This window comes from Cupressus sempervirens, chromosome 2 (genome assembly GCF_028749045.1).
Source record: "Cupressus sempervirens isolate cs-2001-9-10 chromosome 2, ASM2874904v1, whole genome shotgun sequence".
Taxonomy (NCBI): Eukaryota; Viridiplantae; Streptophyta; class Pinopsida; order Cupressales; family Cupressaceae; genus Cupressus; species Cupressus sempervirens.
In genome coordinates, this window is record NC_143119.1 from 336,587,192 (window position 1) to 336,604,231 (window position 17,040).

The 17,040-nt window shown below is 36.1% G+C and overlaps 1 protein-coding gene across 1 annotated transcript; it reads right to left on the reverse strand.

Annotated features, from left to right (window-relative positions):
• Window positions 1-9,812: 9,812 nt before the first annotated feature.
• Window positions 9,813-16,628, reverse strand: RAD51 (RAS associated with diabetes protein 51). Its single transcript, XM_089813633.1, has 9 exons — window positions 16,222-16,628; window positions 15,942-16,086; window positions 15,733-15,843; window positions 15,499-15,590; window positions 15,000-15,094; window positions 14,800-14,913; window positions 10,550-10,679; window positions 10,326-10,447; window positions 9,813-10,194 (listed from the first exon to the last, which is right to left on the reverse strand). The coding sequence occupies exons 1-9, from the start codon at window positions 16,318-16,320 to the stop codon at window positions 10,071-10,073; spliced, it is 1,032 nt and encodes a 343-aa protein (XP_089669759.1). The 5' UTR covers window positions 16,321-16,628; the 3' UTR covers window positions 9,813-10,070.
• Window positions 16,629-17,040: the final 412 nt, after the last annotated feature.

Sequence of the window (17,040 nt, forward strand, 5' to 3'; positions counted from 1 at the left end):
AAGTTTACAAGGAAATTAGGTATGTCTGAGAAGATGTAAATTTTCCCCTCCAAAGATCTTCCACTGTTGCCGTCCCTAGAAGATGAAGCTTCAACACTCATACCTCTACCCTACTCCAAGCTTGATTGAAGCAATATAAGCATTTAATCCCTCCTAACACCTATGCAACTTACTGTGATCCCTAGCCATGCAACTATGGCTCGCTTAGGGCATCACCTTTAAAACTCCATCCTTGCTTTCCAGGGCTCCTCCTTCACTATACAAGATGTACATGGAGTCATTAGCCTAATCCCAAAATCTTGTATAGATCCTACGATGGGAAGAAGCTCTATGACTCCATCTTTACTAGTTGCCTGGTTCAAGACACCAGATAGGCAAGAACCAAAAGAATTTTATCAATCAACAATTAATCTACAAAATCAAAAACTAATGCTATACAAAATCTTAAAATGAATGCCTCTAACACTTCCAAACACTACAAATCCAATTTCAATCCATAAAAATGCCAAAATACTCAGACAACATGAACTGTAACTATATTCTTGTTGTCCAATCTGTACACACAAGTCAACTAAAACTTCCAATCCCTTCAATAGGTTGAGAATGGCCTTAAATACTCAGAACAAGTCTAACACTAACTGTTTCAAACAGTTACCAAGCCCCATCCACAAAGTTGCTTGTATGCAACAAAAAGTTGTCAATGTTGTCAATGAAAACGTTGACAACTTTTGATCAACTTTTACATCTTTTTGAGTTTTGCTCTCAAACTTTGTCCAAAGGCTTTCAAACTTCACAAAAGCCCTAAATGGACTTAAAACACGTGAAAGGGACCTTAAATCACTTATTTGGCCATTCTATTGTCCAAAAAACAAAAATGCCCTATTTGACCTAACATGCAACTAGGAGCAATTCAGATCTAATAAGGCTTCCTATACTTAACATACCTCAACTTAGGACTAGTTTAGTCCCATTATTATCCTAGTGGTGTGGCTAGGACCACTGCAAGCCAAAACAAACATAGGAGCCCTAGGTCTATCATGAGCCCACCTGGGTGCCCCTATACTGGTGTTCTTTAATAGCTTTCTCCTTTTTTCTTAGGTTTTTCAATATTTTGAATAATTCTAGTTCATTGTCAAATGGTTTGAAATGTTTCTTTGAATTTTTCAATATTCTATCATTTTATGATTTGTTTTTCTTCCTCTCCTACTACCCAACTAAACTTTTTTCATTGAGTTGAGGCATCCCACTTTATCTTAACTCTTGCAAACCTCACCCTTTCCAAATCTCCATTGTATCATACTCAATTTATTCTTCCATGTCATTTGTTTGTCAATCAATTACTCAAGGTTCAAATTAGTAGCATAGTTATAAATTTAAATCCTAGGTCTCTCACGACTTTTGGAAATGGCTTTCCACATCTTAATTGAGTATGATTCTTCTTTTTTTATTTTTCATTCAAATATGAAGCCCTAATTTATCATTATCAATCCCATCTTCATTTTTAGAATTGATGCATCTTTTCTTATTTTCTTGTATATAATCTAATCAAATCTCCTTGTCCACATCATTTATATCATTTCTTTCAATGTGTACTTCTAGCAACATTGGTCATACCATGCATCCTATTTGGTAATACATCTCCCTTATCACCCTTTCCAAATCTCCATTGTATCATACTCAATTTATTCTTCCATGTCATTTGTTTGTCAATCAATTCCTCAAGGTTCAAATTAGTAGCATAGTTATAAATTTAAATCCTAGGTCTCTCACAACTTTTGGAAATGGCCTTCCACGTCTTAATTGAGTATGATTCTTCTTCTTTTATTTTTCATTCAAATATGAAGCCCTAATTTATCATTATCAATCTCGTCTTCATTTTTAGAATTGATGCATCTTTTCTTATTTTCTTGTATATAATCTAATCAAATCTCCTTGTCCACATCATTTATATCATTTCTTTCAATGTGTACTTCTACCAACACCGGTCATACCATGCCTCCTATTTGGTAGTACATCTCCCTTATATCTAGGATGGCTATAATATATTAAAAATTTGACAACAATCAAATCCAGAAATCTGTAATAACAATTTGATAGTACATACATAAGTCTTCAGTGATGTTATTGGGAGGTCAAAACCAATCATTCATTTCATTTTTGTTGTGAGGTCAAAATCAATCATCCCACTTGGCAAAATGCATTTCAATGAAACCAACAATCAACTCTAATGGTTCCTTGGGTATGTTGCAAAACCCACAGCTACAAAAGAAAACTTCATTCTATTGAAGAAAATTCTTCTCCAAATTATGGAAGTGGCCACATATAATGTTCTTAATACACAATCCTTGATCACACTATTTGTAAACGTTGGCATTGAAAGCAACAAAAAGCAACTATATCCCAAGATGTTGTCTTTAAAAGCAAAAAGTTTAAATTTTGAAATTGACCTACATTGAACCTGACTTCATCCACCATTATCCTGTCCAGGAAATAAGCATTAAGATATAGTTTTAGTGACTGCAAAGTGAGCCAAAATGAGTGCTAGGTCAATGGGCCTTTGGTCTACTAGTGAAATTGAATGGCTCATAAAGAGTCCACTAGGGATCAAGTCTTACTCAGTGCAAGGCTCCAACATCATAGGGGATGAGGCAAGGATCGTGCCCCCTGGGTTGCCTCAGAGGTCTGAACCCTCCGTCAAAAAAAAAACAAAAGTGCTAGAACCATGCATTTATGACATTCTTGAATGGTGACACAGAAATAAAAGTGTGAAGTGTGAGATTTTCTCTCCTCCAATAATCTTCGTCTGAATTTTTCTTAAATAGCCTAACAGCTTTCTCTTTCATGAAATTTAACTTCACTCCTTCCCTATGCGGACTACATAGAAAATGGCCAATAGCCAATTCACGCAAAAAACATAACTACAGTAGCTTCACTGTAACCATGCGATTATGACATTCAAGAAAAGTGACAAAACATAGAATAGAAGTGTGAAGCATGCAATTCTCTCGCCTACTGTAATATCGATCCAATTTTTATTAATATAGTCTACAACATTTTACGGTACTTTGTTGGTAGATTGAAGATTAGCATTTTCTGTAATGTAATATAATTTGATTTTTTATGTACACTACATAACAAATAGCCAATTAATATTCATGCAATGCTGCAACTACTTTATAAACTTGTTTTCCTGTAGTTACTGACTCATTTTTTCAATGAGTACGTTGACTACAATCTCAGTGTATAAAAATGCTTAACACAAAGGTCAATTGGCAGAAAAATCATTACTGCAGTAACTTCACCGTTGCAATTTTTCAATTATTTAAGAACTCATATTTTTCAGGGTATGTATTCACTTAAATTTTATACCATGATTTAAGTTTTAAGACATCACTAATGAAAATAACTATTGAACTCGTTTTAACATATTTTGGTCATATAATAGCAACCTCTGCTTCATGATTCCTCAAACATTTTCTTAGTAAAAAGAAAAGTATAACCCTAGATAGTATGTAGGCAATGAACAAAAATCATTACTGTGAACACTTGACACCTGCATTTTCCATCTATTTTGAGTACATTTTTTTTAGTGAAAACATTGACTGCAATTTTACGAAGTAGATATAACTTCTGAGATTTAAGAAAGCTGGCGGGAAAATTTACAGTATATACTTGAATATCAACTGTATTCTCCGATGCATTTTTCTTGCCACTAATTCTTGACCAATCATATAAAGAGAATGTATGATAGTAGATAAAATGTCCATCAACGAAAGAAATAATTGTAGCCACTTCACTGTTATCTTTTCCTTCTTCAGGGTAATTAATATTTTTAGGGGCAAGTATGACTGCAACTTTATGGTGTAGATTTAAGTTGTAAGACTTTGTTAAGAAGAAATGCTTGCAACATATTTTGAACATTATCGATATTTTCTACTGCATGCTTCCCTCCACATCTCTGTCTGCACACATAAAGAAAACATATTAAGAACCAGCGTCCCATGGGAACAAAATCCCCACATTTTCAGGGCAAGGACTTTTCTTGAGGCATGTGGCCTTGTTTGAAAATCCCCCTACCATCCCATCACATCTACTACCATCCTGAGGATGTTTCTAGGATGTACCCATGGTTTAGCAATAGCTTGGAAACTTCAAAGCGTCCTTAAGATATAGAGGGAACTCGCAAGAATCTCCCAACCATTCTCGGAACTTCTTGACATCCCCCATGGTAGGAATATGAAACAAATCATTAAAAAAAAAAAATCTTATTTGATTGCACAAACCCTAACCCTAATGGTCTATGGGCCTCACACAAAGAGCTTTCAAATAGGCATCCAAGCTTTATTCTAGAAGCAGTCTTGAGTTTGTAAAATAGTAAAGACTTGGCACCACAAAAAATACAAAATGATAAAATTGTGAAATTGAAATATACCATTAAAGTTTGCAAGGTTTTGAAGACCTTAATATGCACTTAAAGATAGGGGTTCTAGCCATCAATAGCACCATGTATCATGACATGGAACACGTCAAAGGTTCTATCCCTCAGTCCTAGTAGGGGTTCTATCCCTCAATCCTGGTAGGGGCTGTCCCCAAAGCCTCAACCCACCACAATCCACCTGTTGTTCACAAATCTAGACCCTTGGACCCCCTGCCCCCATCTTGGGACTCCATGCAATATAGCTAAGAACTGTTTACAACATACTATGAACATTATACCAGTGAGCAAAAAAAATTCTAAAATCGTGGTTAATTGTAATTAATCTTGAATCGGGATCAGTATTGTTTTTCTCCAAAAGAAATCCCATGAAATCCGTCAACACAATCAACCATTTTTCATATTAAGTATAAGCAAGCCAAAAAGAGGAGTAACATCATACGGAAGAGTTTGCCAAAACAGAAGTCTCAAACCAATTAGTATCAGATTGTTAAAGATCTGGACCAGTTCAGATCATACCCTTAAAAACATTTGGTCAACAACAAAAATAGTAATCAAGTACTGAACCGTAAGTACTTAGAGACAGTCATTCCTCAAACCAGGCAGTCCAAGCAAGGAAACCTTCAGCCCACTTGAAGCACATATTACCATCTTTGATGATGTTGAAGGGATTATTGAGGATAGCTGTGGGGTACATCCGGAGGCCTCGGAACAGTAGTAACAGTAATGATAGGTTTCCTTCCAGCCCTGATTTCTGAAGCATAATTAAGAATGACCAAGGATCTCTCTGCTTGGTTCTTGGGGATCATCCTGTCTCCTGCCCCTACCTTCAGTACATATTTGCAAAGGTGCTAAGTGCAGGGGTTTCCTCATGGCTGCCTCCCCTACTTGACCTTCAGCAACCTGGGGTGCCTCATGCCCTACTGTCTGATTTTCAATCCTCCTCTTTAACTTAATATGATTCAGCATCTCTTGAATTGTGCAGTCCTCTTTCGGCATGTCCAAGCTTTCCACTTAAATATTGAATGTTATGTTCTCCCTCTTCAGAATCCTAGTGCACTCTGTAATCTGCTGGTAGTTATGTTCTTTGACCTTGAAGGCAATAGAGAGCTGAATCTCATGACTGATTTCCTCCATTGCCATCTCCTTTCCACTGCTCAAACTTGGCTCATTGGGAATAACAGGGTTGTTTTTCCGAGCTTGCAGAAATGCCTTCCCCACTCCCGACACTGGTTGCGTACCAACAAAGGAAGAATGATGCAAACCAGTCGACTTCCCATGCATTGTTAATGATCTCCGCTACCTTTTGCATTAAATGCAAACAGGGCTCATCTTACAGAAATCTGTTAACTATATTTATGGGAGAACCAAATTGCTGATTTGACGCTAATTTCTGAAAACTACCTTCTCGTTGGTAAGCTGTTATAAGTCTGCTGTTTATACAATTTGTTTATTTGGATGTGCAACATCTTCCTTACAAATTTGGTAAGACTCATCTTCAATTCTTATATTTACTGTCTCTTATTTCTCTACCTTCATCCTATGCTACTGACAATTTCCCAAAGAAAACTGTTGATTGGTTGATCAAATTGCTGGATGTTTATTTTGTTTTAGTAGATATTAGAATCTAAATCGAGATCTTCATGTAGAAGTCCAATCAACAATTTTTAGACCCAAAAAATCACATTTAATCAAGATAACAAAATTGCAATTAATTGTTTGAAAATGGGCTAAGATTCGCTACCATAAAACCTAAACGATGCCAAATTAAAGTTTGCTTTTTCTATTTAATGTCACCGCAAGACCACTGAATGACATATTTATGTTTGTCTTGGGAGTCGATTGTAGACAAGGATTTTGTTTTCCATGGGAGTCATTGCTTGTTGTTTACGTAAGAGACCAACCAGAGAATGTTTTTGGTTAATTGTTTGCATGTGATCTAAAATGTTTAATAATAGATCACATGCAAACAATTAACCAAAAACATTCTCCAGTTAGTCTCTATTGCATATTCCATCTTTAAGTACATAACCATGTTTTCAGTACAAATATTGACTGCAAGTTATAGTTTGAATTTAACTTCTGACAGATTTATTAAGAAAACAACTAATAAATGTTTACAATATACTTTGAACATCATACCATACTGCATGCTTCCTGCCACCATTTCTTTTGAATTCATTCCATGTGAAGTATATGAAAAGCCCAGCAGTTCCCAGGCTAAGATCGGGATAAAAAAGCCAACCAACAGAAAAAACAGGGACAAAAAAAAAAGCGAAGAACTAATGGAGGTTCTTAAGGGCATCCGCTGCCTCTTGCTCCAGACCATTGAGATTCTAAAACAAACTTATAATAGCCTGGAGATCACTTTTGGCCAATTCCAGTCTCCTTCAAATTTCCCCATGTACAAGTCAAGGGACCCTTTTCAGCAGCAGCCTGGATGTTCTTTCCTGCACTCTCCAAGTCCATAATATCAGGAGCTCGAAGCTTCTGCCATTTCTCTTTCTTAATGCTCATTGATTAGGTTTATCAGGCTGTCATTAATCTTCTTCAACTTTTTCTCTGACTCTGCAATGTGCCCTTCAGAATCAGTTTTGAGAAAAGTGACTACTTTAGCCATATTTTCAAGAACAGTTAGCATCTTTTCCTCCTCACCTTCCAACTTGGAGTGCCATCTCTGTTCTGCATGGAGGCAAGAGTAATCTACATTGACCAAATTTGGATGTTAATCCGATTAATCTCAAGGAAAAGCTACTTAGACATACAAAACAGGTCAGTAGTTGCATCCCTGGCTACAGCCAATGAATCCTCTGGATCCTCTCTATCAGCAGAGGAGAAAGGGGAATCCTTATGCAGAAAACACAAAACAGGGGACAAGAATCTCTTTGATCACCATAATTAGGAGGAGAGGGAAGGGGAGAGGAGAGGCCTGGGTAAGGATTATACTCCTCAGCCACCATACGAATTCCCTTGCCCTGAACATCCATTGAATCATCTTTTCCTTGAAATCTACTCCCACAGAGCCCATTCCTTGCAAGTCAACACCAACAGACATATCATTCTTTGACAGAGAAGCATCCCCTTTCACCCTTTTTCCCTTAAGATTCTTTGCCTCAAACAAATGAGAAGCATCATCCTACTGGAAGTCCAAATTCTCAATATCAATATGCCGTTCATCATCCTCGGAGCCCTCATCACCAAAGTCTACTCATACCATCTCCTGATTCAGAACCGGAAACATCCTCATCCGCCTCTATTGGAGAATCACTCTTACGTTTTTTTGTCATTGGAGGAGTGGGAGGGCTTTGACATACTCCATAATTAGGAGAATCAAAACTCATGCAAAAGAGGGTTTCTAGAATTTTTGGGATGTTCTTTTATCCCCAGCTCAAAAGAAGCAAACAAACAGTCTGGGAACGAAAATGATACAAGGTGAAGTAGAAACCAAAGACAATAGTTGGATACCCATGAAATGATGCATAACTTTCCTTTACCACTGCATCCCAAAGCTCCTTCAGGAAGTTAACTTCATAGCCAATATAGGCTTTTACTTCACCGGCTTTTTTCCCTCCTTGCCTTTAAGAAAAATGTTGGATACCCGTCTTGAAAGAATTTCTGTCCCTAAACTTTTTCCTCCCCTCCATCGAAAGTCCACTTACTTGGGCAATGAACTCCTCATTGATTTCCAGTCTTATCACACGTTGTGAGAGTTCTATTTTTCCACCCCTTGAAAAATAGTTTGGTGATCTTTGAATCGAAGCCATATACTTGTTCCAGGTAAAAAGTAACTGCACCCTTCAACAAAATCATCCATACTCTCTTGTTTCTCTTGACATCATCGCAGGTTATGGGCTCAAGTTTATTTCTATTACCACCACGGCAAGGAGAAACTAACATGTCACAATCAGCCTACTCATTGAGAAAATACCATCCTCAACTCTTCTACACAAATCAACAAAATTCCCCTAACAGAAAAACTGGCCCAAAAAAAATCCACAATCCTTGAAGCATTCATGACTTCATAGGGATAATTTATTTTGCCATTATGATCCAAAGCCACTCGAACTCCAATAGGGGCATTGGAAATGAACAAAGAATTTGAATAAATAACATGATTGCTACTAAGCATTTCAAGCTTCATGACATCTTGTACATCTCAGGTAGGTGGGATGTTTCTTTGCCAACAGAACATATTTACCCTTATAAACCCCAAATATCAAGACAACTATCTGCCAACAAATTTTCCTCCCTAAAGACATAGCAGATAAAGACATCACCAAAAGAACTAATAAGCATTAGAGCGTCATTAATCAAGGCATCTATAGTCTGAATCCTCTTCAAGCATTCCCAGGCCTACTGCTTTGTTAGCACAAAGGGCGAAGATATTTACAGATAAATTAGTTCTCAAAAGCCACCACCATCAATTGAGATCCATCCGCTACCCATCCCTAGTTGATCCCAACATTGAAGCTTTGAAAGATGGTTTCATCTCAACCAAGGAGAGGTGGAAGAAGCCTCAGTAGGGGTTTTATAATTTCTCTAGTGTTGTGTTGAACATAGTGAAAACTGTTCCACTGAGATGCCTTCAATTTGAAAATACATAAATTCCTTTTCCGGCCATATGTTCCCGTTAACATGGCTTTCAGTCATTAACTAATGTAAAACAACTCCATCTTTTCACACTCGAGTTCCAAGTATTAGAAATCTAAAGAGGAGAGCTTCACCAATCTTTAGCTTTTTGCCTCCATAAGGAACACTGCCTTGTCATTGTGCTTATGTAAAGAGATTTGTTCAACTTGAAGATGCAAACAAACAGGACACAATTCTACAACCATCAGAAATTTATGGGAGTGACCCTTGTTTCCATTTTCTTTTGATGCTTCTCTGCAAAGATCTGCATTCACTTCAGAGCTAGAATACAACCTCTAGTAGACATAACTCCTTATTTTGCTCCATAAGAACTAGGATATAATTTATAGCATACATAACTCACTAATTCTTGCTTTATCCTCCTCGAGTAATTGACTAACTTTTGAAGAAATCGCTGCTATAGTTCTTAACAAGTCAACATAATGCCAGATAAGAGTTCTGAGTAACCATAAACATTTTGGATGCAGCTTACTAGTTCAAATTCTACTTATAAAATTATATGTTCCATAACAAGTTGCTTGTGTGATGCAAACTTTACATAAAAATAATGTCTTTTGGCTAGCAAGTCATCTATCAACCTCCTATTCTAGGAATTTGATATCAGAATTTCATTATTATGAAATGCTCGATATACTGATAGTTACCATTGTATCCAATACTTACATTTTCAGGAAATAGTGGAGGTGGTTTAAAAAGTAAACATCAGCATGCACATCCTCAATCGAAATACCAATAAAAAATGTCTTGTCCATTAAAAATGTGTAAATTACATAAAACTTACATCTCAGAAAGCTGATTAGGAAGCCTTCGCCATCATTTTACTTTTTGAGGCATCTTCACAATTAACATATACAGATAAAAATGGAAAGATGTGTAGATTCAAGAATTTCACAAAACAAAAAATGGTTAATGGACTTTGGAACATTACAAATCATACAGGTAAACAATTTTCCATCAATTTTTATGCAGGAAAGAAATCCCAACATTAGTCTTTGACGTCAATTACACCTTCAGTAGAAATTTGAAAACGTGCTTCTGCTTCTGGTAAGCAAGGCGAACTGATCACTTTGCAAATGCGCTCCTCACCTCGTCCTTTACGAAAAGCGAGCCTGTTATTGTGAAAAATAAATTTTCTATGTAAGCAACATTCCAGATCTAATCATTAAATCTTCTTCTCTAATCTTTGGCCAAAAAGCAAATTATGTCCATCACCGAAGAACTTAGAAAACACAATTGACACCTTGTAGTAGAAGCATGGGCTATGATATTCCCTCCAATGGGCTTAACTTGGGGACCAGCGAACATAGCAGAACCATCTACTTGAGCAACAACTTGATTTGTGACCACAACTGCCACACCAAACTGTACAAGAGAATCACATACAATCAAAAATATTATGATAACAACATATTCCCAATGACTTTATGCTCCTCAAAGTTTTTATTTGGGTCAATAGATGCCTACCTCATCTGCCATTTTCTGTAGACTTCTGAGGAACTTAGCAAGATGCATTTGTCTAGCTGATAATTCACCTCTACCTGTAAAATCTGTTCTATAAAGGGATGTAGCACTATCCACAATCATCAATGCAAACCTGTCAACATATAAATCAAAAATTGAAGCTGAATAAATATAACACCCATCAAAAGTTGAAACACATAAAAAGACAAGTTGCCCTGAAATTCATTAAATCCTTTTTATGTAAAACTGAAATGTATATGATAGAAATCAAATCGAGACTTTATAATGCCATTGATCAGTAAAAGAAACATTGTATACTTATTCAAACAAAAGCAGTATTGAACTTCAAAATTGATTTGGCTGCTTCAACTGCCTCTAGAAATATTCTGAATGGATAGATACTTGAAATTGATCCCTTTAGCAAGAAATGCTGCCAATAGCCTCTTTCAAAGACCTAAAGCTAGATGGAAGTCCTTTTCAGAGGGCGGAGTTAGAAGCTATCTTGAGATAGCCTTAATGGTAACTATAAAAGATTATGCTGTCATAGTTTTCAGAGATGAAAGAAATCAGGTGCTTATCTTGTTTGCTTTAGACCAGTCTTTGTTTGTCAATTTCAAATAATTTAATGTTATGTATAGGAATATTTTCTCTTGTGTAATTCTCTTACAAAGGGAATGTAATACAAGTCATGTAACATTGTCTCCTTGGATAAATATTCCTGCAATTAGGGAATATGGAAGTTAGATTAATGGTAACTCCTATGGATACTTGTCACATTCACCTTAACTTCCTTTACGCACGTACACCACAGACACGAGGTTGGCACTTGTAAGGAGTTACTAATCCCCATATTCTTCACCCTAAATACAGAGTCTAATGGGCTGCTTAAGTCCTCTCGCATCAAGCTTGTTAATTCAGACCGTTGCAATTTTTTGTGCCTTCAAAGACACAAGTAACGTTTTTCGATTAGTATACACTTGATATGAAGGGAGACAGAGGTAGTTAATGAGTTCCATTGTAATTGATGTTTATATTTGATACATTTAAATATTTTCTAAATTAGTCGAGTATGGAAAATTGTTATGTAGGGGCTTTGCATGGTGCGGATGTGAGATTTGATATGAAGTCTATACATGGGTTTGAGTCTTGAGACCCAAATTGTAGAATTTATTTGGGTAAGAGAAGTCCACTTCTATTATGCTTTGCATAGAGATTTTGGATCCCTCATGTCTCTCCATAGACTTGAACCAATGAGTTGGTGCATTTTTTGAACTCCTAAACTACATTTATACTTGTACTTCTTGTGTTTTTGACTTGCAAATTGTTCAACCCATTCTTAGATGATTCACCTATTAGGCTATTTCAGGGGTTGATTATGTTTGTACAATCATATGGTAGGGAAGTGGATTCTCCTATCAGCATTATTCTATTGATTTTCCTCAAGCATGGAACCCTTCTCTTCATTTTGACATATATGGAAGATTGCATTTGTTATAAAGAACAGTAAGGCTTAAGAGGTCACTATGTTTTCCTTTCTATTGGGAGAAGGCTAGTATTGTACTGTAAATTTCAATTTTCCTTTATTGAAGGATAAAGAGTAGACTTGTTAGTTGGAAACAAATTCATATGATATATCATTTAGATATGCATTCCTTCCACTTAAAAATCTAAAATTGTGTAAATTCAGATAAAATTTTCTGAGTTTTGGTTAAACTCTTAAGCTATTGCTTTGGAAAAGAAAAAAGAGTTATTATTTGATAGTTCTCGTCTGAGACTATATTGTATATATCTTGTTTATCAGAATAAGGAAAAGAAAAATCTGAAATTTGAGTTATATTGATATCAAATTGTGATATTTCTAAAAGTAGAAAAGTGTGCAAAACATGAGCATACAAAATCAGATACGCAAATTGATTGGGTAAAGATGCAAAAAATAATTTTACACACACATACATATATGAAATACATGTGTGCTCTCCAAAAGAAAAAAAATGTAGACATACTCCAACATGCAAAACACCATGTATACAAAATCAGGTATATAACCTCGATTGGAACGATGTAAAAATAATTATTATATAAATGTACATACATATACATCCAGTGTTTTTTTTATAACACAATTCACATGCTTGGATTCAACAAGCCAAAAGTTGTAAGCATAAAAAATTGCAATTCAATGTAACTATGAGTCTACTTTACATAGCAAGAGGAATAAAGAGGATCAAGAAGAGCCTATGGGTTCAACTAGTTCTGTTGGCAATTCACATTTTAGCTATCCTTGTGAATTTGATACGAAGATACATTTAAAACAATTTGACAATTGTAAGCAAAACCTAGGTCAACATGGAGCACTAGGCTATCAAGATGTAATTTTGTCGACTTGAATTCCAAGACAGCATCACAAAATGCACACCTTATGTCGCAAGCAAAGGTCTAGGAGTATGTCAAGGATTATAACTTGAAAAAAGAATTAAAAGAAATAAATTGTGGGGTTGTTGTCCAAAGTCTTGTACTTATACTAAGACTACCCCAAATCAATGAGCTTTAACTCATTCTACGTATACTTTTCCATCTAATTCAAAGGCACTTTTCCATCTAGTTCAACTCTAGTTCGAAGGCAGCCATAACATAGCATGAGGGGAAACATAGAATGGCTCTCAGTGATGCCATGAACACAATGGAAAAGTAATTTAATAAGAAGAACAAATACAAGGCAAATCATGCCATTAGAAAATTCTTCTTTGTCAATGTCATTCCATTACGTGTGGCTCACCCTACTTATAAGGAGATCGTGGCAAAAATAATCAAAGCAAGACCATTATAAGTTCTACCAAGGGAGACAAATTTGAGCCAACGATCTCCGCTAAGAACTATTCCAGCATTAATATTCTAATGGAGAAAACATAAGCTATTTGAGTCACTAATCAATGCAACATAATCTTGGATAGGTGGACAAATATAAAGCATCCTCCACTCATTCTGGCCACAAGTACAAAGCACCCTTACTTCTTTAAGGCTATTGATTGTTCAAGGTATCTCAAAGATACTGGTTTTTAGTTCCAAATCCCTAGAGATGCTATCAAGGAGGTTTAGCTAGAGAATGTGGTGCAAGTAATAACAAATGCAACGTATGTGTGCAAAGCTGCATAGAAATTAAGTGAGTCAGATTAGAAGCATATTTGGCGGGTGACTCTTCGTTATGTGGATACCATGAATAATGTGCTCTAGGACATGGGCAAAAGCAAATAAATCAAAGAGATGGTTAATAATGCTTCAGATGTGCAAATGTTTATCTACAATCATCATACTTTACATGCACTCCTCAGGACCTTCCGCTAAAAAAAATTAAACTTGTTAGGATTAGGATGCACCTTACTACCTTCTCTTGGAGAGAATGCTTAAGTTGCTAGAGGCATTACAACTAATAGTCATGACAACAAAGTGGAATCAGCAGCCTAATTCTAAGTCAAAGCAAGAGAGAAGGGTGAAGGATGAGAGGAAGATTGATTCTTTTTTGGTTGGTGCATAAATCATGACACATCGTTCCCATCATTACTATAGTTTTTAGAGATATTTGATATGGAAACACAAATGCACCTAACCTTGGAGAGGTGTATGGTTGCATTGATAGCATGCTTGGCTAAATCGTAAGAGAAAGACCCCACATTAGAGTTTTGCAATGAACACATTCAACCAATGAAAGTAATGAATTTTGTTCAATTGTGTGTTAATTCATGTGGCACATCAAGTCAGCTATAGATTTACATATTAAGGTTCTATAAAGCATATGATGAATACATTATCAATGTTTCATATAAATATGAGAAATCTCTTATAGTTTTATATGTTCCTATTTTTCACATAATTGTCCTTTACCGTCCCACAACAAACAGCCTCATAATGTTTCTGCCATCCCCATCGAAAGACTCGGTGTAGCATAGCATCAAAGGCTTGTGCATCCTAACTGGGAGCTTACAACTGCCTAAGTGTAATGAAACCAATATTGCTTATAAAGGGGAAAGTCCTTCAGAAGTTTATTATCACTGCACTATTATAGATGAGAAATCGAAATTTTCTGCAATAAAGATTCCACTGCCTTCAAAAACACCCAATTCGGAAAGATCAATTTGCACTATTGATACCCCATTTGGGGTTGAACAGCTAATCCAACACAGAAGGACAAGGACCAAAGGCCAGTTTTTGTAAAAGGAAAAGCCATTCATACAGACTAGCACAATAATACTCCATACCTTGTCTCTGCCATCATTGAAGCTGCTTCCAGTAACAACCTAGATTGATGATCTGTGTTATATGCTCTGGCATAGGCAACATTCTCCAGCACATCTGCTCCATTGAGCCCAAATCTATAAGAGTTTCAAACGGGCATTAGAAATTAGAAGCTGGAATTTTGCAAAGAAAAGTGGACAAGTGAAACCAAAAGTTATTCAACCTTTCCGCAATTTGTAGAAGCCTCTGTGGTCTGAAGGTTCCTTCAGCATCAATATAAAGTGCTTTGCCTTCGCCGCCTCCTTGATCTAAAGGCAACTATACAAAGACCACCCTTAGTGTTCGACTGAATCACTTTCAGAACGTGAAAGATTAAGAGTATTCCAAATCATAATCCCTAGCATTGAAGTTAATCAACAATCCTTCCATACACCACAGTTTGTAACCCTTTTTCCAAGAAGCGGGTAGAAACATAATTGAAAGATAACTAATTTGGAACAAACCATCTTATTCTATTGGAATTGTACATTAAATGCCCTACCAAAAACCATGAAGGGTTTTGGGTTAAGAGGCCAACATTGAGTGACTGACATCATGAATGACCCAAACGCATCCGAAAAGAGCGAGTATTATACAGACCGGATTTATAATCAAATGAAGAAAATCTGAGAGACACAAAATGAGTAAAAAGCAGTATGGCTTAAAATCCAAAAGAAGGTTACCTGACAAGTAACGCAAAGAGTGTGGCACAACTGAGTTTTTCCAGTACGAAATTCACCATAAATTTCTGTTATTGAACCAGTTTCAATTCCTCCTGTTAAGAACACCGTTCTCTGAGAATTAGCAGTTGTGGCCACAAAGGTCTTCTAAAAGAATCTATATAAAGAATCACAGTATGATCTACACAAAATAAATGATAAAAGAAACACCATAAAATTCAATCGGATTGTGGATACCTTCTAGTATCTTGTCAAGATCTCTTGACCCAGAGCTTATCTGTATAATCTCTAGTCGCTGAGCATGCAACTGGCTAGCACTGGTGAAGCCCATTGGTACCAATTTCGAAGCTGCAAGAAAAAGATTCAAATCTAAGTAAAGTCGGATATTAAAACTAGACAGAAAACCCAGAACGACAGCTGAAAACCCAGATTACGGATAACCGAACCTGCTTCAATTATTTTATCGACCTTGGCGTCACTGAGACCCTTGATCTGAACAAGCTCTTTCTTGGGAGAGTACGCAATAGCCTCAACTGTGCAAAGTCCCGCATCCTTGAGCTTTTTAATATCAGTAGCAGCAATCCCGCAGGCCTAATTCCCAAAAGGAAAACAGTAGCTTGAATCAAAAATCATGCTTAATTATATTCCTAATTGAACGGGCATATTTTCAAAACAATGGGCATCTGAAAGAACTTGAAAAAATGTATCATTATGTGTCAGACAAACCTGGAGCTGTTCAATGGGGTAAGGTCCATGCTGCTCTTCTTCTATGTGTTCTCCTTCCTCCGCAACTTGTTTCTGTTGCTTGTAGTGCTGTTGCTCCATGGAAAAATAATGTGAAAACGATGTTTTGAGAGATACCCAAATGGTCCTTCTCTGCAATTAGCTTGTGCACTGGGATCGTTTCCCTGTTTAAACTTTGCCAATACAGAAGAAGGATGTTTAGGGGCACCCAAATGGTCCTTCCCTGTAGTTGGCTTAACTGACGGCCAACGATGGCTTCTCTCTGTTCAAATTTTGATATGGGCGCCAATGTTCCGACAATATCGCAGTTATGAAGGGTTAAAAACATATCTTATTGCAGAATCTTCCACTTCAATCCTTGTCCTCTAGGACAAAGGGTGGAGAGCTCTAAGTGTGTTATCATGATCGGACAATTTAAATATTTCTAGTCACTAATTATTTCTAATAAAAATTGAAGTCCTAAATTTGAAAAAATAAAATATAATTTGTAGATTGGATGTTTAATACATTCAATAAATTGCCAAGCTACATGTTTATTTGGATTTGTTTTGTGTGTAGATTCAATAATGTAACGTTTTCCTTTTGTAATTTCTTTTATATATTTTTATGTAAAAGATTTATATTTCCTTTCATATATTTGTTATGTAAAATAATTTTATATTCTAATTGATGTTATAAATATTATAGTACCTTGTGTCAAATTCTTTATTATTATTAATTTCTTAATGTTGATGTATATACCATAAGAGCTTGTTCAATTGTGTTGATTTTTCAATATCTTGAACTTATGACCTATTATAA